Raw genomic sequence first — 24,908 nt, 5'->3', positions numbered from 1 at the left:
AATGATCCTTCAGAAGGTTGGATTACTAAATCGTATTTCTCAGGAGAACTCTCTGTGTTAAACAGTGTTAACATATTTAATGTTAGAAGTTTTTCAGCAGCTGTTTGTCCCTTTTCTTTTTTTAAAATAAAAAAAAAGGGGCACCCTTCAAAGAGAGGTGTTAGGTGAACATGCAGCCACAGCACTATTTACACACCTGCATCACATCTAACCACAGATTCTAAGTGCCCCTGACTATAACTGATTTTAACCAATCGATGTCTGTGTTTGTATTACCAGATCAAACTAACAGCTTGCTGGACTTGCCGCCCAGTCGGGTGCCCCCCCTGTTTTGATTGAAAGCTAACCTTGCCACACAAACAGCTCGTGGGAGTTTGTGTGTTGATTGTCTGAATGACTTGGTGTCCTGTCTTCTCATGTTCTGTTGAGGGAAAACATATTAAGAGCAAGCCCTCCCTGTAGCTCGACTGTTTAACCTCTCTTCATCTCTCTCTCTTTTCTCTTTTATTTCCTCTCTGTGTAGCCTAGCAGACCAGGTTATCCCAGTCCTCGCTCAAGTGAAGGTTTTTATCCTGGATCCCAACATCCTGGACACTACCAGGTAGGCACACTCCACACGCTCAATCCACCTGTCCTGCAGCTGTGCTTGAGCACACAGCTCTATTTATAAAGCACAATGTTTTTGTTTTAAATGGTTTGACTTGCGTTCAAAGTATTAAAGAAAGGTAAAACATGAAAACACCTATTCCCTGTCTCTGCTTTCAGATGGCGGGGTACCCCGGCCCTCACACCCTCCCCTCGGTGCCCAGCGCCCTGTACCCGCCACAGGCTGCCATGCTGGAAACACACCACGCGCACACACACCCCCGTCACCATGTCCACACACACTCGCACGCACAGCACCTACCCCAGCCACATGGACACGACATGGCCCTGTGGGGCTCCGCCATGGAGGTAAGAGACACAGTCACAGTCGCTCTTCAAATATAGCTATTGTAGAATCACATTCAGTCACTGCTGCTTTGTCAAATTTGACTTCAACAGTTGCATTGTTAACTGAAAGGTTTTAAGGGAATAATGGCTTTGTGAAGTATTTGGGGGGAATCCGGTCCACACAAATATTCAAATATACAAGTGACACAAATCAACAGCCCTTTCGCAGCGTTTGATTTATAGTATGTTTGTCCGTCATCTCAGTTCAGCTTCTCATCGGCCTGGTGTACTTGTCCATCTGTGGTGTTTGTGTGTGTCTGTTTGTGCGCATGGTTCCCTTCATCTTGTGTCACTGTGTTGTTCTGTGTTATGCGTTCGTTGCTATGCTCGTCTTTTGTTGCATGCCTGTGTTTGTGTCTGTGTCTGTGTCTGTGTGTGTGTATGTGTGTGTGTGTGTGTAGGACAGGGCAGTAGACATGCAGCAGTGTGTAGGCCCGCAGTGCCTGATAATGGAGGAGCAGCTGATGATACAACAGCAGCAGATGGAGGAGGACCAGAGGTGGCTGGAGCAGGAGGAAAGGCTGCTGGTAACACACTCAGCGCACACAGCTTAAAAATACACAATACCTATTACATAACTTTGTGTGTGTGTGTGTGTGTGTGCATAACATTTCCCTCACACAAGTAGAAAAGAAAACAAGCAGCTACATTTCTAAGACTTAAGACTCCCTTTCTTGTTTGATGTTGTTATGCATGGTACAGATGCTAGAGTGTTTTGTTGTCGTTTGCTGTGCAAAAATCTCACACTTAGTTGCCATGTTTGACTCCTCAGTTTATGCCGTTGCACTTTATTTATTTTTTCTTGATTTCATTATGCATTTTGTGTTTTTTATGCATTTGAAATCTGTGAAATCATCACATCCCCCTCAAAGACGAACACGGTTGTCGGAGCGTCTCTCATTGTGACCCTGCTCGGATTTTAAGCGATGACTCTAAATCGAAAGAAGGATTCTGTGAAATTGTTTAGGAATGAAAATATTCTGAAGAAATGCATTGATGAAATATGTGAGTTTGTTTTCATGCATTTATAACTACTGACTTTACTGTTTGTGTTTCATCGATTTTATTTATTGATTTATTTTGATCAGTTACATTTGGAAGTACAGTGATAGTGCAGAGTATCAGTCTTCAGATAGAAAATAGGAAGTGAGGTGAACCACACCTTCGTACACTTACTGTTTGAAGCTTCAAATCTTGATTTTTGACATTGCACTTTTCAGTGGATGGTTTGGCTTCAGACACTGTCTCACATACTGTATGTTAAATGTGTATCTACTTACCCAGCATATTGATCTTTCTTCTTACTGCTCTCTACTTTCTATCAGGGAATGACCTGATGCCTACAGTAGAGTACAGTACAGCAGTAAAGAAAAATCTGAGTTATTTAACTAAATTCAGTCGGACTGACTTGACTGCCTAGTTGAAAAACTGTGAAAGTGGGAGGTCCTCCTCATGTATGATGCATAGTTCTGTGAACACTGATTTAAGATGCTGTCTGGGGTTTTTTCCCTCAACAATTTTATTGTGCATGCTTGTGCGCGCCCGTGTGAGTGAGTGAGAGAGAGAGAGAGTTTGTAGGCAGGTGTGGCCTGTGTGAATTCCAGGCTAATGATAGGCTTAGAGACTGACAGGCCAGTCAACAGCCTCTTTGACTCACAACCACTAACTGACAACCCACCAGATTACTGAAAAGCTCGGGAGGCAAAATGTGTGTGAGAAGATGTGTGTCTTGTAGAATTGCTGTTTTTTTTTGTTGTTTTTTTTCTGAGAACTGTCACTTTTTGGAAGGCAGTGAAAAGAGAAGAGAAGGAATAATGGTTTGCGAAACACAGGCAGACACGCTCGTTCACTGAAGGCTCCTTGGCAGCGTGCTCTATTCCTCCTCCTCCTCCTACTCCTCCTTCCCAGTCCTCACTCTGTACGTCAGAGTCAGATATAAATGAGCTGGAGGCAGGAAGCTGGAGCTGAATCTGAATTCTCGCCTTGATGAAAGTGTCGGGCGCAGACGGAAATACGGGCTGGAAGACGACACATCTGGAAAGACAGATCAACACAGACTAAACACTTGGAAAAAAAGCTTGGAAGCAATAAGATTTAATCGGATAACTTTGATGAAATCAATGGCAATGCTGGTCTTCAAGTCCTGTCTTGGGAAACTGGTAGGCTGTGTGTGTGTGTGTGTGTGTGTGTGTGTGTGTGTGTGTGTGTGTGTGTGTGTGTGTGTGTGTGTGTGTGTGTGTGTGTGTGTGTGTGTGTGTGTGTGTGTGTGTGTGTGTGTGTGTGTGTGTGTGTGTGTGTGTGTGTGTGTGTGTGTGTGTGTGTGTGTGTGTGTGTGTGTGTGTGTGTGTGTGTGTGTGTGTGTGTGTGTGTGTGTGTGTGTGTGTGTGTGTGTGTGTGTGTGTGTGTGTGTGTGAATAGCAGCTAGGATGAGGTGTGTGTGTGCAGGTGCTTTCATGTGGTTTTACCCTGGATGTTGTGGACTTAACATTCCAGTCTGAAAAGTTGTCCTTAAGTTGGAACAAGTGTGCATGGTGGAGGACAGGCCTTGAGCTTCCTATGCTGTCTTCCTACTTGTGTTTGGAGTTTCCTGCAGGGAGGCTCTACGAGGGTGTGTGAGCCCTCCTGCTGCGACTCAGCGTTTCATTTTTTTCTCACTCGGATATGGACTCTAAAGACTTGAATTCAACATTTGGAAGTTGAAGTTGATTAATGTTTAATAACAGGTTGCCTCCTTGTGAGCTCTTGTAAAACCTCTGATTGGCAGCTCTTTGATGGTTGCAGATGTTAAACTCTAAAGCTAATCATACAGATGTTTTCCTTCACGTGCCCAAGTTTGAAACATAATGTGCACCAGTCTAAGAGCAGTATAGAGAGCAGATATGCACAGAGTTGTTTTTTATTGATTTTTTTTGTGTGTTCTTAGAAACCAGACTCTAGAAGTTCTAGAGGTAGTCTGGACAGAGACGACGGTGGAATCCAACAACCAGTAAGTAACTTCTTTCTCCTCAAGTCTAACTGCTTATACACACGGCAGCAGGACAATGACGCTCATACGTACTTTTACTAAGTCTTTCTTATTTTCACTGATCAAAATGCGGTTGATGTTCATGCCCACTTCGTCAAAAAATGAAATTATTCTCCTGGTTTGTGCTGAAGAAGAGGAGGATGTCTTGATAACATACGCTGAGCTGGATTTGCTGCCATTGGCCGCTGTGTGTTTGTTTTGATTGGAGCTAAGGGGATTGATCAGGGGACAGGAAGTGACCCGTTGGAGTGGGGGGGGGGGGGTTGGAAGAAAAATGACAGGGTCAATGGATTCCCACAACATCACCAGTTATTAATAGAAGGCTGTTACGTAAAAAAAAAAAACAAGACGCTATCGTTTATTACATTTCAGTCCCAGTGTTTCCCAGTCTGCTCAGCATGCCGAGGGTCTTTTCATTACTGACGTTTACTCCATTTTAAGAAGACTCCCCGAGTTTAGTGCTTTAAAAAAGACCAACATAAGAAAAGGTTTTGTCAGAAAGTGATAGGTGGACAGTCACAAGAGTCTGACGCACTTTAACAGGATTTTATTTTCAAGACGTTTTCCTTGTCAGCTTCAATCCTTAAAGGATAAGTTAATTAGGGACATAGTTATTAGTACGGAATTATTTGATTTAGTTTTTTATTTTATTTTTTAAATATGAGAAGTAGCTTGTGGTCAATGTAAACTAAATATCTTTATCCTCTGCTCCCTGCTGGGTTTTGTACTGTTTGCAGACGTGTTATAATTAATAACTAGAACAATCATTAGCTGAAGAAGTAGTCAAAAGAATTCTTACAGTTGCAGCATCAGTGTTAAGAGGGTTTGTTTTTTGTTTTTTTTAATGCAATAAGCCACATTTTGGTGGTATTATACTGAAAAGCAGTCAGTGTCACAGATCAAACTGAGAGGATCCTTCATCCCTTTTTACCTCCTGTAATTTACATCTTCAGTTTTTTTTTTTATCCTTTTGTGTGAATCTCTTTTCTCTGTACATGATGTCTACTATCATTCCTGGTAAATTCATCTCACAGTCACACTCACAACAGCCCAACACACTGAGAGAGCTCTGTTTGGAGTTGTGTTCTTGGTGCCAGCAGAAGTAAGTAGTCGTTGCAGTGAGAAGTTGCCGTGGGCCAGATATTTCTGTCTCTGTAATTCATCTCTCTGCTTGTCCTCCTCCTTCTCCAATTTGAATGTCTGTGGTTTGTGGTGGGAAAATCTCCCTCACTTAAGTTTGTATGTGTATGTAAAATGCTGTAGTGGAGTATTTTCGGGTGTCAGCGGTTGTCAAACCGCAACACTCTTGTGGCACAGAGGCTTTTTTGGAACCACGTTGAGCACTTTTCTCACACAGGAAAACAACAAAGATTGAACAATAATACAACGAAGTGGATTAAAAAAAAAAAAAGGAAAAACACCAGAGAGAGAGAGGAGTGTTGCGCCGTTGTTTTTTCCTTCCAAACATCAAACCATGGAGACAATCTGCTGCACTTTGTCTGATTTTAAAAGCATAGCAATAACAAAAGCAGCACACTTCTCTTTTCTTTGTCCCCCATGTGCAGCCACACAGAATATTTTGTTAACATAAGCAGCGCAGCCATAGACCACACGCCACACAAAACAGATATTTGAACCTGCTTCTTTTTACTACAAAAAAAAAAGGGGCGTAGTGTCGTGCAATAAGAGAATGAAATTGGATTCCATAAATGTTTCAGAAGCAGCGTGTGGATTTGCGTCAGTAAAGTTCTAATTTCCTGACTGAGCACTTTCTAACCAAATGTTTTCTTGTCGTTTGTTTGTTTGTTTGTGCAGACAGGAAACCAGCACATATACCAACCCGTTGGCAAAGCAGGTAATAGATGGGCCTGTAATGCTCTGTAATTAGGATCACCCAAGTGCTCTTCTTTTTATTCCCTCTTCTCTTTCTGTCTCTACACTCATCATGTATCGTAATACTACAAAGCTCTTTTTAGCTGTAGTCTCTGTATATGAGAAGTAACACCGTCTCTGTGTCCTGGTACTTTATAGAGTTTACACGTTTACCACAATATATCAAATCTGATTTTAAATTCTGCTGCCTTTTGGTCGGCGAGCTAACAAACCAGCCTGTGATCACATTGACTCAGACACAATGTGAAGCTCAATATGCCGTGTGCTCAAAGTGTGGATTTACCCGCAAACAGGACGAGAATCGAGCTTGAAGCGGCGTAATGGAGACAATTGTTTTCAGCAATGATTACCATTTGTATGTCTATATTTTCACCCTCGTAAGCAGAGATCTTTTTTTCCTATTTGTTTTGATTCATGAAGGGTTGCTGTCTGTCGCTCATTGAACGTGGAATCACCATTAGTTTCCTTGACTGTGTTTTGTCTCGATTAGAACTGTTCGTTTAGAATGAGCGCTGACTCAGCATTTAAAGATGCTTGGGGTCCAAAGTTAAATGTATCAAACGGTTTATAAGAGATTTAAAAACAGCGGAGGAGAAATGATTCTCACTGGTCTCTATTGTGTGTTGCAGAGCATGCAGCTCCTCCAAAGAAACCCCCTCGACCGGGAGCCCAGAGCCAAGTGGGCGGTCTGGCCTGTTTAAATGCAGGAGACAGTTACAATGATGGAGTCAAGGTACACACACACACACACACACACACACACACACACACACACACACACACGCAGAAACACATGCAAACCTTTAGCAGAAATACCTGCAAACAAACGTGTAAAGACAAAAAGACTGAAGAGCACACAGAATGAGGAATAGCAGGAATTATTTATGTAGGTTGCATGGTTGGTATTGCTTTAAGCGGTAACATTTTACTTTTTATTTTCTTCTTCTTTGGCTGCTCCCTCTCCCCCCCCCTCTGCACTCTGCCTCTCTGTTGACCCCCAGCCCTGGCGGGTAAGCAGCACACTGTCTGTGTGTGTTCACTGTGCGTCTCGTCTGCTAGTTGAACATACCTTCATTCATTATCTACGGTCATATTTATGTTGTTATTTTTCTGTCCAACCAATCAAAGTCTGCAGCATTATTATACAGCACATACAAAAAAACACAGATCCACTGATTAGTAATATCTTTCTTTCTCTCTTTTTACCCTTTTACTCTATTTACCCTCAAAATAACTTTTATCTCCATCTACATCGTTGTGTTTTTTCACTCACTCACTTGAAATTCTTTAACTTGTTTAGCCTTGTCACACCAGAAAACATTTGAAACTAATCCTGCACTGATCATGTGGGTTCATACTGCCAGTGTGAAAATGTTCCTATTCTCCGTATTAAAGGGTTTTTCACGAGAGATTCCAGAGTTTGCCCATGTGAGACACATTAAGCTCATACAACAGTCAGCTAGTTTTGTATTTGGATGAAGTCAGAGCAAGCAATAAACTGAACAAGGTTCAAAGCTGTGGAGGGGGAAGGGAGAGGTGAAATCAGCTACCGAGATGCAGAGGAGAGACAAAGAGATGAACAAGTGGAAGAGAGGGAGAGTCGGTTGAAAAATAAACTCTGGGGTTAAAAATGAGACACATTCAGAATATATATTTTTTTAATTAGGAGCAATCGATAGATCTTTAAAAATTAACAAAGCCTTATTTTACTAATGCATGACTGCCATCTAGTGGCACAAATTGAAAGATGACTGGAAATCTGTTTCCATTTCAAATTATTCCCTAATCTAAATAAACCAAAAAAAAGTTCTGTCATATACTAACTCATCCACTCACTTATTAATGTAGCTCTCTATTTAACACAGTGGGTTCTTGGAAAGCATATTTCAGTATTTTAGAAGCATAATAGTCCAATACCGACAGATGTGCTGTTGAGGGTCCCACCTCTGGATTTAATCAAAGATCAGATTCATGTCTCTTTCTGTATTCAAAGCTCCGACAGTCAACTACTTCAGGGTGCATACATGTTTTAATTCTCTTTAATGCTTTTTGTGAGATCTAAAGACTTGATTTTCTGTTAATCTGATGATTCAACTAAACAACCTCATGTAAACTAAAACTTTGATATTTGAAGTGTGGATCACGTGTGGGTGTTCTGATGTCTCACTCCAGATGCTGAGTGGAGATTGATGACTGATATGGGCTCAGGAAGAGCCTTGTTCTCTAAGTGCCATGATCTTAATGTTAACTTGATGAACAGTTAAATAGTGAATGGTAAAAAATGTTGACAAACTTGCTAGAATTGAACCTTTCAGAATGAATCCATTTACTGTTACTTCAACATCAACATAAGGAAGGTCACATTTTTCATCAGCAATCCTATCACCCTGTTGTTTTTGTTTCATTTCACCCGGCTCACCTGTGGCTCTGTGTTCGCTCAGCCAACCTGTTACTCACTGATTTGTGTTCTCCCCTGGTTCAGCTGCAGCCACAAGAGATAAGCCCACCGCCCACGGCCAATCTGGACCGCTCCAACGACAAAGTGTACGAGAACGTGACGGGATTGGTCAAAGCTGTGATTGAGATGTCGAGCAAGATTCAGCCTGCTCCTCCAGAGGAATATGTTCCCATGGTCAAGGTAAATGAGAAGATTCTTAATTCTCTCATTCTTCAAAAGCTTTAAATTCATCGCTGTTCCTCAGAAGCCTTTTCATCTTGTCAGTGATTCTCTCTTGAGCTGCAAACTTTGACCTTACAGCTCAAAACCACTGGAAATATTTACATTGTACTGCCAATACGATTTACTGTTCTCTATCCTGCAGCACTGTGAAGCTTGGGCTGAATTATGAGACTGCTACTTCCACATTATTCATTTTAATGACATGTTACACTACAGATACGACCTTGTGCCCTCAATAGCTGTTTCCTTTAATTGAGGAGATAAAATATTTGGTGTCTTCTCGTGAGCTTCTTTGTCTTACACTCTCTTAAATAATATTGCTGGATCCACACTGGTTATTCAGTCCTGAGTGAGAAATACGTATTTGTAATAATTTTCTTGTCTTCTGAGTCATTTGTCTGTTTGTTGTCTTTCAGGATGTAGGTTTAGCCTTGAGGACGTTATTGGCCACAGTGGATGAGACTTTACCGCAACTTCCAGCCAGTACACACAGAGAGGTAAAAAAATGCACTGTCACTAACCGCACACGCTTACTTTAGTGTTTTTAAAGTATATCATATATCTTTTCTTTTTTTTTTTTTTAATTGGTGTTGATGGATTTTAAACATCAATACTTTTCATTCACAGATAGAGATGGCGCAGAAACTCCTGAACTCTGACTTGGCGGAGCTAATTGGGAAGATGAAGTTAGCCCAACAGTATGTGATGACCAGGTAGGTTCAGATAGTAAAAAGAAATTTTTCATTTAGTTTTGTCTTTGTTGTGTATAGGAAAGTGTACGGTGTCAATTTAAGGCCACAGACGGAGGGAAAGAGATCATGTCTGCTGCTGTGGCCAAATGATGCAACCACGAGAGGGCGCCAAAGTTAGAATGATTAAACCGTTCTAGTAGTTGCTCTCTATATCTGACTGCTCATCTCAATAGTAACAGGTATTTTAATTAGTGAATGCTTGTGCTCTGTCCTAGCCTCCAGCAGGACTATAAAAAGCAGATGTTGACGGCTGCTCACGCTCTTGCTGTCGATGCAAAGAACCTGCTGGATGTCATCGACCAATCACGACTCAAGATGATGGCTCAGTCCCGTCCACACTAGCCCCACGAGCGCTGGGCTGACCAACGTGAGGCGGTCTGCTCTGAAGCATCGTTGTGGTTCTTGTCAGCAGTGGAGGAAAACGAATAAAAGACTCCCGGATGAGTCACGTCAATCATGATATTTGAGACTTGTTGGAGCTGACTGATTTATGTCAAAGGAGGAAACAGTGGCTCTGCCATTTTTACAGCAATCCGTGACAAATCCTTAGATGTTGAATCCTGTGTCAAACTCACCACCACTGTGACTCGCTTAATACAAGAACAGAGCAACAACACTTCCTGAGTCAGGGTCTCGGCAGCTTCAATCTCTTTGAACTGGAATATAAAGATGAACCCAAGATGAGCCTGATTCCCTCTGACAGTAACCCTATCATTGGAGCGAGTGGACGATGTGTTGTTTACATCGAGTGGATCTCGAGCAAAGTCAACAGAAACTGATCAGACTGCGTTTCATCTGCAACATATCCGCATGAAACTTCCCTGTGAGAATTGACTCAGAAGTCAGCCAGCAGCCGTGTCAGTACATTTGTTGATGTTGTGTGTTTTGACCCCCTGGATGTGAACCTTCTCCTCAGTTGAAATACCTCTGCATTGTCATGGATTATTTCGAAAGAGTCGGCCAAGCGCTGTTTTGTTTGGACTGTTCAACCAAGTAAAGACAAGTCGCTGTTACGTTTGGAGAAGCAGCCTCCGCCCTTCACCGCTCCTCCTGTTTCTCTCTTCCACACGCACCCGTCTTCCTTCTGTCTCACCAGGTTTTATTTATAGACTCAGAAATTGCAGAGGAGACGGAGGAACAGACGAGGAGAAAAAAAAACTGTTGCCTGAGAAAGAAATCACTACGCTTCTCTTTCCTTTCCTTTTCTCTCATTCTTCATCTCACTTTTTCAGTTTTTCTGTCATCATTTTCTCCTTCCTTACGTCTTCCTCAGCTTTTCTCTGAACAGGTTTTTAAGACTCCTAATGTGAAGAATCCAACTTTGTCTGGGTAATCGCTACAGACAGGAAACTCCCTAGAAGCACTCATTTTAGTCTACTCTTTATGTCGGCTGGCTCCATGTTTTTTTGTGTTGTTTTCTCCAGTCACATTCTTCTTCCTCTGTACTGATAATCAATCCCAGCATTGACTCTGATGAGCAAAAAAATATACAAAATAGTAACTGAACGACTTGATACTTTCTGTTCATCAAGGAGACAAGAGGAGGACATCGTTGTCTGAAACTGATCTACAATTTCTTTCTGAAAGTTGAGTGTTTCCTCTTCCTTACTCCTTACTTACAGTCCTCTATCGGTCAGGTTATCCTCAAGTAGGACTGATGTAACACCTTGAACTGTCCTCTCAAACAAACGGGAACACAACCAAACCTCAGAACTGGAACCTTTGTGCTTTGAATCCCAGTTTCCCAGTTGTGTAACTCTTTAGATATTTTCCTTTCTATCAACAGGGAAACAAACACATGTGGAGCCTGAGACTGGGAAAACAACAGAAAACACAGCAGATCACGTGTGTCTTTGTTAATACTGACCCCACATGGAGTTTGACCTACTCCTATATGAAATATACTGGTGTCTGTACTGGTATAGCATGGTATACGGTATGGAGAGCATATTTGCACAGCACCAAAATAAAGAATAAAAACTCTTTTGAACTCTTTTCAAGCCAGATTGGATTTTCATGTTCAGCCAGTGATGACATCATCAATAACCTGGGTGGTACAGGGATAAAAAGTGCTTACAAAACAAAAAACTATCTATTTTATCTCCTTGTTGTTGTGTAAATCTGCTCATGTTGGTATATTGTAAGCTATACTGGTGTGTATCACTGGTGAATTGTACAGAACTCGTACTAGTAAACACTGGTTTTTATTTTGTCTTCTGAGCAAAATCCGACATCTTGTCAAATAGGTGAAAAAAACGATGAAATAAAATAATGACGAAATGGAAATCAGACTGACCACATTCTTATTCATCTTATTCAGAATTTATTTGTAAGTACTTAATCTTCTGGTTTTGTATGATGTTTTGAGAATGACAGGTATTTGTTTACATATTGACAGAGATGTAGGGAGGTGGTTTTGGGTTTTTTTATGCTTTTTTTTTTTTTCCTAAGAGTTGCTTTCATATAGTTAACATTTCGTTCCAACAAACATGTTTTTAACATAACATTTTGAATGAATAGAGTCAAAAAAAACTACAAAAATAAATTAATATTTTAAATTTTGAATTAATATATGTCGCAAGGACAATTATTGACCTTGACCAAAAGGTCTAACTACTGTACAGGTGCACTATGGAGTTTCGGGTAGAGAAATGTAAAGGTTGGAGAAGTGTACAGATGATGTGATATATGTGAATAAGTCTACATAAACTGTCCTCAGAGGAAAATTTGGTCTGTGTAACACTATTTGAAATAAAATGTTACATGAGAAGTTATTGTCCCACCAGTGAAACTGCATCTCTCCTGGTAGTTTTTTTTTACCTCCAAACAATGTTCAGAGAACCATTTTTACTTTGAATAAAGTTTTTGTATTCAGTTTCACTTCTCCAACTTTCAAATTTCACTACACAATCTCCATATTGCACCACCATATGGAAATTGATTTAAACCCTTTTGAGTAATTTTAGTCGGTTTCGAAACATTCATTAGAAATATCCAGCACATGCTGCATCAAAAACCTTTTTTTGGGCCATTTTCTGCTGCCTTTACTTTAAAGACGGGACTGATAAGAGTCAGAAATTGGAGAGAGAGAGAGATAAAAGACAAACGGGAAAGGAGTCACAGGTCAGACTCGAACCCGGGCAACCCGCTTGGAGGACTCCATACGCGGTGCGCACACTAACCACTACAATATATATATTTTTAACAAGCCATTAAAACATTCTGTACAGCAATAAAAAGGACGCTTGTTTACTGTCAATACTTTACAACCGTATAAATAATAGTATAAAAGAGCTGTATGTTGCCAAAAGACTAAACAGTCTTTACATGACGGTTATATTGCAACTCCTCTGGTATCAACATGACAGCAGGAATAGCACACCTGCAGCAAGAAGCAGCACTGCTGTGTGAATGTGAACGGACTCCGCTCCGCTGAAGTTACACAAGTTGAAACTGTTGCAGCAGTTGACAACGTTCCCGTTCCCATTTGAGTCCACAAAGGCGGAGGCAGCGGCTCCATCGCACGTGGCCCGGCTCGCACACTGCTTATTAATGACTTTGTTAGAACCTTGGCGACACACACAAAGGAAAGGAAGTTGGACTGAGTTTTGATTTAAGTTCTACACGTTCACATTTTTTGGAGTAATGCTTACTCCAGTCATAAACTACTGCATATCTGAAGCCTAAACACGTGCAGTTTTTTTTTAACATCGTACATCTGATACTTAGTTTGAGCGTTACCTAAAATGTCCACAACAGTCATGCAGGTGTCCTGCGGCGCCGGACATTCCTCATTGTTCTGGTTGCAGGCTTCATTAGTGCTAGCAGAGCTGCACGTATAGCAGCTAAGTGACAGCACTGCAGCAATGGGGGAAACAGAAACATAATTAAAAGAGAAAACGTAGCATTTATAATAATGTACTTTATTTTTTTTAAAACACTATCCAAAACTGATATATGGGTATTTATCATATTTGTACGTGTTTACATTTCTATATAGTTGACAGTGAGGGCATATTCCTGATTAAAGCAGACCAAGTGAAGAGAAGGTTCATTAGAAGTTAAAGTATTATTCTTTTTTTAACATTTGGAATTTAAGTCATCCTCCTTAGTATCTCTGCTCTTTTATTACAATCAACAATGCTAGAAGTTAAGTTGTTAGCTTACATTTAAATCCAAGCAGCCTGAGATACACGTGGTATCCTTGCTTTAAGTATAGAGGAAGAAAACTACAGAAACATTTATGAAGAGGTTTTAAAGCCACATAAGAAATGTCCTTAAATAGAAAAGACAGATACTCCCATAGGTGGCATGTCTAAACTGGCTGGGCTTGTTTCTTTAATTATAACAACTGGTGAGTATTCAGAAACAGGCCACTGTTCATCCCATTCAGAATGTATTGTTCTGCTCTGCTATTAATCAGCATCTCAGTGAACACACACACACACACACACACACACACATTTAGGGTGCATGGGTGTTGTGATGAAACCCACAGTCTAACACAAAAACATGTAAGGGCAACTTAAAAAAAATCGTTTATGAATGAGGATGTCATTTTAAAAAAGTATGACTTTGTACTGCTGTTCCTGGTTGTATTTCATCTATAATTAAATGTTAATGTTAGTAACACCTTTACAACAACTACTTAAGCAAATCTTTCAAATAGAAAGGTGTCTAAACGTAACAAAATTAGATAATTGGTCATTAATAAAGAGCAGTACTCCATCACCAAGTTTACATAGCTGAAGAAAAAAAAGCTGAAAAAAATCCCTTATTAAAGTTAAAAAATAAATTAAAATGTTTTCCGGGAAAATCTAATAAATTAAAATGTTCACTGTGAAGAGTAGTTATAATTTTGTTCACATAATCCAAACAAGCATATTGCATTGGACTTTCTCAGCAAAGGAGCAGGGATGTCTTCATTTTGTTTGTTTTTAAACCCTGAAACTGATGTCACTGGATCCCCTTCAGGCACATAATGTCACTGCTCCAAGACTAAAGCCTTGATATCTTGACCCAGCCTCTGTTAGCCTTTAAAAAAAACCCAAATGTCTCCACTCTGAAAAAGAGTCCCCTATCCCTTTCCCCCTTCACCCTGCAGTATGTTTTCTTACCCGGGGAGATGAGGAAAGCGAGGAGAGCGAGGCTGAGCAGCATCTTCGTAACAGGCGTCATTGTGCGTTCACCAGCTGAGTCTGAACTGTCTGCTGTCAAACCAGGTGTGGTTGCTCTACAGTATGTGTGTGTGTTTACATGTGTGTGTTTACATGTGTTGTTTTAATGAGGCATTTGATCAGATCGGTCCGGCCCATATCATCATCACTGCGTGGCACAAAAAGCATCTCATAAATGTTGTCTCTTTTGTGTGTGCAGGACATTCCTTTGGCTCAAAGATACTTGCGTGTTATTTATCTTCTGTCAATCACACACACACATACAGTGGCTCATTGAGTTGAAGCTGAGGTAAACAGAAACAGTGTGTGTCTGTGCAGGCTAAGGGGAACACCTTCTATGTCATCAATTTCAGTTTGTTGAGCTCAACCTGTGCTGCAGGATTTTCTTGCTGCAGGCATTATCACATGTAACATGTACAGTACTTCTACAGCAAACATGTCTTTTAATTATTATGTCACAATACCCTGACTAACATTTTTACTGGTTTGTGGAGAGATTCGCACACATTTTTCTGTGATACATATCTCCTTTAGTGTATAAAGTGTGCTGCAACACTGATCCATACAACTTTCAGTGTCCTCTGAAAGTTGTTTCTTTGCATTTTATTACAGCTTTGCTTATTTGATCTGAAGTTAAAATAAGCAATGCCATTGGGTTTGTTAACGGACACCGATTCTGTATAATTGGTAAACATAGTAAAGCATTTAGCTGCTAAAAAGCCACATTTACAATATATACCTCAGGACTTGGTGGAGAACATAATAGACATACAAGTAAAATGATTTTTTTTTTTTTTTTTACATTCTTAGAATGTCTGAAAGCAAATGTCAACTTCAGATTTGTCACATCACATCTGTCTAATGAGGAATGAAGTATCCCACACCCAGTTAACACACACACCTAGCACACACACAGCCCACTCAGTGAGTACGCATCTCGCACACACTGACAAACACAGTTTGATTCTGTGAATCAAAACGATAACCTGATGCCAAACCTGAACGTGAATGGGAAGTAGCAAGGATTCCTAAACCCAGCCAAGCATTCAGACAGTAAATAATACACACACACTAAAACACACACTCCCAGGCAGCATGTGGGTGAATTAACAGAAACCAGTTGAGCAGTTTCACCCATGATCAGCCTTGTCATGATCTGATTGCACGTGTTTATGAGCACAAACTAGTTTTGGCAGAGAAGTGTAGAGTAACAGAGGATGGAGAGTTAGTTCAAATCATCACAGATCTCTGTATTCTGAAGTTTTTAATCGTAATTCATACCAAAGTCTTGAATTTGATGTATACATCTATACATACTGTGAGCTAGTTTCAGATATTTTAACATGCTATCCTCTCTCCATTTCAGTTTTGCTTTAGATAGAGGAGTAATTTTAGACCTTCACCAGCTGAGGGCAGAAGAGGGCATATTAACTCGGGGTAAAGAGCAGGTTTAAGAGTCAAAGCAGAATAAAGCAGGTGTATTATTTATGCTTTTATGAATATGGCAACATGAACAGAGTTCGTGTGTGTGTGTGTGTGTGTTTGTGTGTGTGTGTGTGTGTGTGTGTGTGTGTGTGTGTGTGTGTGTGGATACAGCATAATATAATGGTTCCTAATGAGAGCAGATTTGTTCAAAGCTCATTGTAGCAATAGAACACTTTTTACATGAACTGTATGCATCCAAGATTCAACAACTATGTCACAGACTTTGAAATTGTTTTTGTTGTATTTATCTTTTAGAAAGATATTACTAGACAGATATCATTTCTTTTTGTTTTTAAAAGCCAAACACAGTCAGTCAGCGTTCATTTGTTGCAGCGCTTCATCATGACGAGAAGACGTTTTTCAGCCGGTGTGCCTTGAAACTTAAGGTTTTAAAGAAAGAAAATAGAGCTAAAACATAATCATAATGTTATGTAACAATCCATTTCAATGTCACAATGCATTAAAAACTCTCATGTTGTAAGGGGCTTTACTGACAAATCTTCTTCACTTGTCACAAACATTTAAAACCATCAGCTGTTACAGATACAGACCACGTTTTACAGACCTTTAGTCATTTTTAAAGTTATAAAAACATGTCAAGACCGCTGGACTGCTCATCTCATTTATCATCTCATTTGCAGCATCCCATAATATTCCATAGAGGTTGGTGTCAAAGAATACATAGCCTAAAATACCAATTCTTAAATCACCTGCAACAAGGTGGCCAGGCTGAAAGTCATTCAGCCCATCAGTCAACCAATCACCCAGGCATTTATCCACCCATCCGTCCATTTATAAGGAATAATAATCTACTGTGTGTGACTCTCACTCAGACAAAACATTTGTGAAAAGCCCACATTGGACGTTATCATCAGCTCACCATTGTAAAACTGTTCCCAGTCAGAGAATAAGAGAAGTCATATTGATTATTTGGACACCATTAATGTTGTCCATTAGTTCTTGAAACTTATCAGCTAAGTAGGCAGACAGACAAGCAATGGCACTATTGTGAAAATATGGAAACAATGTGCTTTCATTCATCCTTCAATTTTACTTTCCTCTCCTTCCTCTCGAAGTGTTAACATGCTGCACAAAGAGAGAATAAAACACTAGAATCCGCATAAAGTTTTGGTTTATCAAACCTAACCAACACGTAACATTTCCATACACACACTCTGGTCAACAGATGCTTTAACAAAGCTGATGCCACGTGTGGACCACACTGTTAGTCTCCTTCTGATTCAGACGACTGATGTGCTAAAGTTTCCATTCAGAAGCTATTTCAGGAATCAGCAGCAAATCCCAGAGGGGAGAACAGGGTTTTCACTGCGACCCAACAGGTAAGGTTCAGGGAGGAAGCTCAAAGGTCAATACACACTGTCAATGGGGCTTAGGGGTTTCGCTAGCTTCTGGGTCCCATGTGATGACATGAAAAGGGAATCCAGAGAAAGGGTTCCACATCGAATGCAGATGTGTGATGTTTCAAGAGCTGAGCTCATTTCTAGGAAAAGGGCTCAGAAAAAAAACTTTTTTATGATTCTACAATTCACTTAGTCAATGCTTTCATCAAAGGCAACATACATCAGAGAGTAAGTACGACACAAGCAAGGATCTCGAAACAAGGAAACAATGTCAGTAAGTACAAACGAACAGCTGTAAGTCCGACTGGACACAGGTGCTGACAAGCAATGCACAGAGGCAAAGCACAACATTGACGGCTGTTCTTCAACACTGATCAGTAGAGACCGTCTTATTGTCGTTATCAGACATAACCATCATCATCATCAATACTGTGATTTTGCTTTTATATTCGTCAGCAACCCTTGTTGATAAACATAGAGCAGCAGTATCTTTAGGATCATCTAACAGTTAGCTGCAGTAAAAAAAAAACATGTTCAAAAAGTTTCTTTCTCACATGAGCACCTTTTGTTTTCTATATTCATTTATTATTTTGATTGTTAGAGTCAAAAAGTGTTTTATGTTTTCTTTGCCTTTATTTAGTTTTACAATGAGACGTGTTAGGTCATAATATGAATCTGACTTTGAACACTGTGTGGAGTCTTGGTTTATGGAGCCATCTCTCCAAGTATTTCCTACCAGATGTGTACAATATGGAGGGAAAAAAGAGTTTTGAGTGTATCATAGGTTGGTTGTGAGTTTTCATAGTATTTTGAATTTGATGGATAATGTATCTGTATTATTGGAATCCAGAGATATTAGAAAATAAAAGAAATGGATTGACAAAAGGTCAATTAAAAGACACTTGTACTGGACTAAGTTAAGAACACAGGTCGGGAACTTGTTCACCAATTCACATCTCAGTGCCTTATTTAAAACATAAATATATATTTAAACGCATCGACAATGTTAATACCTTCACTTCCCTCTATAATCCTCAGTTACAGCTCCTGTGAGGAAATGTGTCAAAGCTGGCTAACCCTTCACATGAGTAAGTACAACACCAATTCTTAATCCTGCTTTCTTTCAAAAAAAGCCAAATTTATCAGTGGTCCAAATGGGAAACATTAGGTTTTTTCTTAAACACACTCATCTGACACGTACCCTTCAGCAGCGCTTACAAACAAATGACTACAAAGATATAATCAGTCTATAAATGGTCTTCATTGCTTTTCTAAATCAAAAAGTAATTTCAGCTAATTTCAGCTAATTTCAGCGTGTTTTGCAACCGGTAAAAACTCTTCACAGTAGCTTTAATAATCTGACTGTAACATGTAAATAATGTCTCCTGATGCTCTTTCACCTCAACGAACAACCAGAATAAAGTATATTAGTATTGAGCCATAACAAAGAGATCAGAAATTGGTAAGAAAAATACACTTTTATTTTGAAATGTTGAGTTTTTCAGGATAATCCAGGCAGATACAGGAAAAGGCAGTTTGGAATATAATTCAAGTAGTAAGCAAAATGAAACCACATTCCAATATATACACATTCATGTTTACTTCAAAAGTTGTGTATTTGATACACACTCAGTCAAACTATACAGCAAGTATTTACAAAACTTTTGTCATTATTAAAATACATGTTGTTCATGTGCACTACTTTTCTACTTAAACAACATCATGAGGAGAATGGACATTGTGCATTTTACAACAAGGGTAAACTTTCAGGCAGATGTTAGAAGTGGCACAAAGTCACCACAGTGACCGGTCTTTCATAGACTGAGCCTTCTGTTTGGACGAGGTCAAAGCACATAGTCCAGAACATTTCAAAAATGTGCCCTGGAGTTGAAAGATTTCCACAGCGGTGCAGGTGAAAGGCAACAACTAATAAAATGCTTCTTCTGTTGTATTGATGATTTAAACCACTGGATGACAGTTTGGTTATAAAATGTATGTACTATCTTTGACTGTGTCTGAGTATACAGTATGTTTAAATGTATTGAGAAAGAAGATGTTTCCTTCAGTTTATTGCACTGCCAAAGCCTTTGTTCTCAAAATGTGAGCTATCTAAGTATGTAAAACTGAAGTCTGTTACAAATTATTGACACACGTTTCAATCCTGTATGTATGTATGTATGTATGTATCACAAGGTTTAAGTGCTTTATATCGACTTAAAAATATCGCAGATGACATTTATTTGTCCACAGGATGTTACACAAATCCCTCTCCAAGAGAGACATACAGAGCTATTCAATTCTCTACTATCTTAACCTCAAAAGAGGATTCTCACTTCATAAATTAGACCAAAGAAAAAGTCTAATTTTCTGGTCAATACGATGTAAGTAAAAGGCCTTAACATTGTAGGTTTTCATGATTACAAAATTAAGAGTTAATGTAACTCGTGTTTTCTTCGATGTACAGAAAGGGTCATCAGTTTAAAGCTTGACCGTCTGTTCATTATAACCTCACATTTAGAGGGGTTTTTCATGGCCTATAACCTCATGCCGCTGTAGCCCAGCTCTGATGGCAGCCAAACAGTATTGTCTCGGGGGCAGTGGCTATGGCAGGCACAGGTCAGGATGGCCATCACTGGCTTCCTGCTAGTTTTACCATTACATTTGAACTCCACCAGGGCAGTCTTGGTTCTGTGAGGGGTGCAGCAGCGGCCATCTAAGCAGGAGCCACAGTAGCGAGGCTTGTAGGCCTGTACACTGGTGCAGTTCTTATAGGAGAGGTGGACGGCTTTGTCACTCCTCACCATCCTTTGGCACTTGCTGCCTCTCTGCAGGGAGACAAAGAGACACAAGTCATCACTAGAGATTCCTATGCTTTTTGTTTGCAGAGAGCTCTATTTAAACAAAACAGTTTAAAATTGTAATGATAGTGAGAGATATAAAAGCTAAAGCTAAAAAAAGAATCTCAAAAAGATATATAGTTTGTTAAAAAATAATCAAAAAAATACCTTTGGTGCAAGCTGTGCCAGCTGAGTCTGGTCCTGCTGGTCGTCACAGGGTCTGATCATACACAGTCGGCTCTGTTTAACCATTTCACAGCGGCTGTTCTTATTGGTGACTCTGGTGGACACCCCCATGCCACAGGTCTGAGAACAGGCGCCCCACTCTGTGGTCTGTTCAATGCAGTTCAGGCTGGGGTCCCAATTGTCGAAGCTCACGCTTTCCTCTCGACGATAAGCTGAAGAAACATGACAGGTGGGCTTGTTAAAAGGCCATGAAATGAAAAAAATGATAATTCAACTGAAAAAAAACTTGAAACTAAAGTATGAGGCTTTGGTGGGGAATCATTTTAGATGGTTTTAGATTTTTCTCCTTGGTCTTATAGAAGCAAACTGTATTAAAAGTTAAAGTTAAAGACGGCAGGAAAAGGTGTTGGTAGGAAAAAGCTTTAAATAATTTTATCCAAGTAAATCCCTTCAAGATAAAAATGTGGTATTTTTTAAAGAAATCTATGAGCAAAAGGATCTCTGATCTTTAAATGGTAGTAAAGTATTTTCTCATTGTACTGTTTTACACTCCAGACTGAAATACAAAACTTTCCTTTTCATATTTGTTCCCTCCTCCTGTCCTTTTTTTCCTCTAATTTTTCCCTCCTTGTTTCCTTCTCCTTCCCGCTGGTCAGGTCAGACAAATGTGCATAACCTTTCAACTATGCGTCTCACACTGCTGTGGCACCAACGTCAAAGAGCAATAGGCAACTTTATGCATGTATCTGTGCAAATGGCCTACTTCATCCAACCTAAAAGTATTTACCTGCCATTGCTAATCCACCAAGTGCACTGGCCTCAGCCAGCGGCTCACACACCCACTTCTCGCAGCACTCTCCTGGCACCTGCACTCTGCGCGGCATGGGGCAGTCTGGCCCCGGCAGCATCACATCCACATTGCAGCGTGGCACACAGGCAATCTGCCCGTCTCGGCACATACACTGGTATTTGCAGCTGGGAAAGAAGGTCTGACCGTTTTGATAGACAGAACCATCCAACACACACACGAGTCCCTCATGAGCTAGAGGACAAAATACAGAAAAGTGGGGTTAATCATTGCAAATTATTTAGTTGTATACAATTAGAAGAAACTGTAATTCACCAAAACGTAATGACACAAATGTTATATCATGGTCTGCATTTGTGTAGACAACATTTTCCCATACATTTAAAATCCTGCAAACAATATTGGAAATGTTATTGTCCACTTACCGACACAGATGCCGGTCCTTTTGTGGATGTCTGCACTGTAAGCACACTGCAGTCCTTTCCGAGTGTCACAAGGGTTCATCTCAGAGCACGCCTGGCCCTTCTGACGGGCACACACCAGACAGCAGACGCAGTCATCCAGGACCAGGGGCACTCCAGGGGGACACATGGGGGGCTCCTTAGGACACTGGCACCTCCGAGGGCACACCTGGGACAGGGCTAGTGTAAACACCTGAGAGACAAAGGTGATGAAAACAGTTATTAATGGTAGATCTTGCAGCTGCTCTGTACATGAACCAAAATCAAAATGAACGTTTAGACTTTGCTTGGATCTGATGACTTTTTTTTTAATTGCATGGAATTAGTTTGGTGGCTTTTTTTCCCCATTTCAGCTGATATTCTGATTTTCCTGCACCAATATTATATACAAATAATTCTTTGAAAAAAGTAGTTAAAACATGTGAACCAATTTATCAGTTTTAAGCAAATTCAAATAATTGTCTTTCATCATTTTAAATTATATGATTTGCAGAGGTTTCAAAAGCACTTTTTCTGTGTTAGATTATTAACCTTCTTGGTCATAATAATCATAAACAAATTGAATACATAAAATACCTCTATTAAACTGAACTGAGTGCCTAGAATGTCTGTCCTATAAAAGACAAACCATGTATTCAGTTACTGCCTACCTGTGCTGCAAAGAAGAGAAAAAGCACTCTCTCTGTCATCATCTTGTAAAGTGGAGCAAGATCAAAAATATCTGCTGTCTCAAAAATAGTGTCTCTTGGAGATGATTTGAGTCCTTGGCGTCAGGATTTTCTCTCTCTCTCTCTGGCTGTGTTGAAGCAGAAGGTAGTGATCTCTTTGTCGTTCTTGCTCAGCTGTCTGGACAGGAGGACCTTATATAGAGGAGCTGTCCTGCTGGCACCATGACGACCACTAGGAAGGAATGTTGGAGAGATCGCCCAGGGTTGGAGGAAGACGAGAGTCACATTTTATTGTGAGATCCTGTCAAACAGGGACCCATAAACATAAAGAGTGGTGTTTCAGTCTATTGAATTTTACTGTGAAAGTATACATATTCTTGAATTTACTTTGAGTTAGTCAAAATGATGATTATCAGTTAACTGGCATTCATTTGAAGTGTCCATAAGTGGGATTTCCTGTTTAGTCCAGGATGTTCAGGTCATCATATGGGTCCAGGGGTTTCCATTCTTTGGTCCCACTGACAGTGGGTGGTGACCCTTTGAAACCCTTCATGGAGGTCAAAGTGGAAAGTCCTCTTATCCCCTGTAGAATAGTAACAGCCTCCTAAAATAGCTTCACAGTGGAAACTTTGGTTCATCAGCAGCTTAGATGGACACATCTGGTCAAAGATGTGTTTTGGTTTCTTTGAGCAGAGTTATGTGGATGCAGGGGAGAGAGCAATGTAAATAAGCCAAATGGAAAAGTGAAGAAGTGTAATTTCATTTTGTGTTTGTGTATTTTCATGTTTTATTCAGTCTATACTATTGTGTTACAATACATTATAAATAATTACAATTTTATTAAGTAGGAGATTTATAGAAACCAAATTGTCCTGAAATGCAAGGAGGTAACAAAGAGACAAAGAGCATATAAAAGACCTTTGAACACTTAACGCTTTAGACTTTCCAGTTTAATAACTTGAACTGGATGTTTGGCATAAATGAGAGTTTTTAATTTGCATTGTTTAACTTTCAAAAAAAAGGAAAGGAAGGAGTTCTTCCATTGGATCAATTGGCAATTTTAGCCTTCTCTTTTATCTGCTGGTTTGGGTATCTCGATCTGTAAAATAGAGGTTGGAACTAGTACAGTCAAATAGCTGGCAGCAGTTTTGATACAGAGCCAGAGCAACAAAAAATGCACAGGATGTCCTTGGTGATTGCACGCTCCCCCTTGACACACACTACAAGCTGCTGCATATACATATACTCTGCCTGTATGCAGGATATACCAATTAAAAAGATCACTTGTTCCTGTGGTCTCCTCATAAGCATCATGTGAATCCTTCAATCTGCATCTTGCATTTTAGTGTTAATTGTATGCTATTCAGTTTTTCAGTATTTTATTCATTGCTGGCTGTAAAGCAAATTGCCCCTGGACAATGACAAAGTTTACCTTGAACCTTGAACCTTGAACCTTGATGTGTTTGGATGGTAAAACTGAGGATTTTGTTCCAGGTTGTAAACTGACTAATGCTACTGATTTGTAGTCATCAACATTTAAAGTTGCCTTTTATAAAATACTAAAACTGTTTGTACCATAACTCCTCAGTGACAGTAATATTCTCCTCCAAAGCCTACCTTTTCATGATAAGATGATTGTATCCAAATGGTTCTGTATCCATTACCACAGCTTCTCTGTCAGGTAAGCCAGACCCAATGGCATCCACTCCAAGCAAGGTAGAAACAACAACCATATTTTCTGTGACAGCTTGGCACAGAATGACAAGAGTGAGTTGGAATGTCTGTACACGCACTTTTATGGTATCTGTGAAATATTTCCTCTGTAGAGGAATATATGGAAGAAGATTTGAGATCAAATAAAGAGAGGAAGCATGTTTGCTGGACTAATAGAAATATGGAGTATGCAGAGACAGATGTTAGGTCAAACTGTGACGCACTTTGTACTGTTCAAAGGCTTTGCAGGTCTGCATGCTCACCTTCCTGGGGGGGTCTGTGGTTTATCCTTTGTTGAACACCTCATTTATAATTACACTCATCTTTTGTTTAAGCTTAAATAGGCCTTATCCTCCAGTGGTAGGAAGTGTTTGAGTCCCATTTTGAACTATGGTTTGACAGTCTTTTTTAAACAGAGACAGATTTCACAGTAAAAGCTGAACAGCAGTCTGCTGTCGAACCGCTAGCTGTTGGTGTTGGACTCTGCTGCAGGGTATCGAGCTGTCAGCCAGCTAGTGAGGCCACACACTGGATGCAGCTACTGAGAGGTCAGCATGATTCACTCAGAGTTTACAAGAACAGTGCAACATCGTAATGTTTTTCAAATCATGCAGTAACATGTGGCAAAATATGTGGAGGATTCAGTTGTTGCTTTGACCCTTTCATCAAGCCATCTCATTGTGCAAACCAAGAGCACTGAACGCCTGAAAATCGTTAGGGACAAGTCACATTTGCATACAACTTAACTTAGGTAATATGTAGGAAAATGTCTAGATTCGTCTTTCTGATGAAATCACAGGCACAGACAAAGAGAACATACAGAGTTCCGATTTTCATTGAAACCACAGATAGAGTGACATTGTTTTTTC

The 24,908-nt window shown here is 40.0% G+C and overlaps 3 protein-coding genes across 8 annotated transcripts in view; 1 reads left to right on the top strand and 2 right to left on the bottom strand.

Annotated features, from left to right (window-relative positions):
• LOC306824711 (focal adhesion kinase 1-like) overlaps nucleotides 1-11,629 on the top strand; it is a 55,720-nt gene extending 44,091 nt beyond the window's left edge. For 5 of the 6 annotated variants that reach the window (XM_079344980.1, XM_079344978.1, XM_079344979.1 and 2 more), the window contains 10 exons: nucleotides 524-601; nucleotides 766-954; nucleotides 1,395-1,520; nucleotides 3,917-3,979; nucleotides 5,834-5,873; nucleotides 6,541-6,644; nucleotides 8,394-8,549; nucleotides 9,008-9,088; nucleotides 9,219-9,304; nucleotides 9,559-11,629. In XM_079344980.1, coding sequence (XP_079201106.1) covers nucleotides 524-601; nucleotides 766-954; nucleotides 1,395-1,520; nucleotides 3,917-3,979; nucleotides 5,834-5,873; nucleotides 6,541-6,644; nucleotides 8,394-8,549; nucleotides 9,008-9,088; nucleotides 9,219-9,304; nucleotides 9,559-9,685 — 1,050 coding nt within the window. In that variant the 3' untranslated portion in view covers nucleotides 9,686-11,629. The remainder of the gene's footprint in view (nucleotides 1-523; nucleotides 602-765; nucleotides 955-1,394; nucleotides 1,521-3,916; nucleotides 3,980-5,833; nucleotides 5,874-6,540; nucleotides 6,645-8,393; nucleotides 8,550-9,007; nucleotides 9,089-9,218; nucleotides 9,305-9,558) is intronic. The other variant, XM_079344981.1, reaches the window with a different exon arrangement.
• On the bottom strand, nucleotides 10,568-14,638 carry LOC306824716 (uncharacterized protein). The gene is made up of 3 exons (XM_079344987.1): nucleotides 14,461-14,638; nucleotides 13,085-13,201; nucleotides 10,568-12,911 (listed from the first exon to the last, which is right to left on the bottom strand). The coding sequence occupies exons 1-3, from the start codon at nucleotides 14,519-14,521 to the stop codon at nucleotides 12,700-12,702; spliced, it is 390 nt and encodes a 129-aa protein (XP_079201113.1). The 5' UTR covers nucleotides 14,522-14,638; the 3' UTR covers nucleotides 10,568-12,699.
• A 4,200-nt stretch (nucleotides 14,639-18,838) lies between these two features.
• LOC306824713 (CCN family member 3-like) lies at nucleotides 18,839-22,471 on the bottom strand. Its single transcript, XM_079344984.1, has 5 exons — nucleotides 22,309-22,471; nucleotides 21,623-21,851; nucleotides 21,177-21,431; nucleotides 20,372-20,601; nucleotides 18,839-20,191 (listed from the first exon to the last, which is right to left on the bottom strand). Exons 1-5 carry the CDS (start codon nucleotides 22,348-22,350, stop codon nucleotides 19,901-19,903), a joined length of 1,047 nt encoding a protein of 348 aa, XP_079201110.1. The 5' UTR covers nucleotides 22,351-22,471; the 3' UTR covers nucleotides 18,839-19,900.
• Nucleotides 22,472-24,908: the final 2,437 nt, after the last annotated feature.

This window comes from Symphodus melops (genome assembly GCF_947650265.1).
Source record: "Symphodus melops genome assembly, chromosome: 5".
Taxonomy (NCBI): Eukaryota; Metazoa; Chordata; class Actinopteri; order Labriformes; family Labridae; genus Symphodus; species Symphodus melops.
Note: the sequence above shows the minus strand (reverse complement) of the source record. Positions and strands in the feature narration are given on the sequence as shown.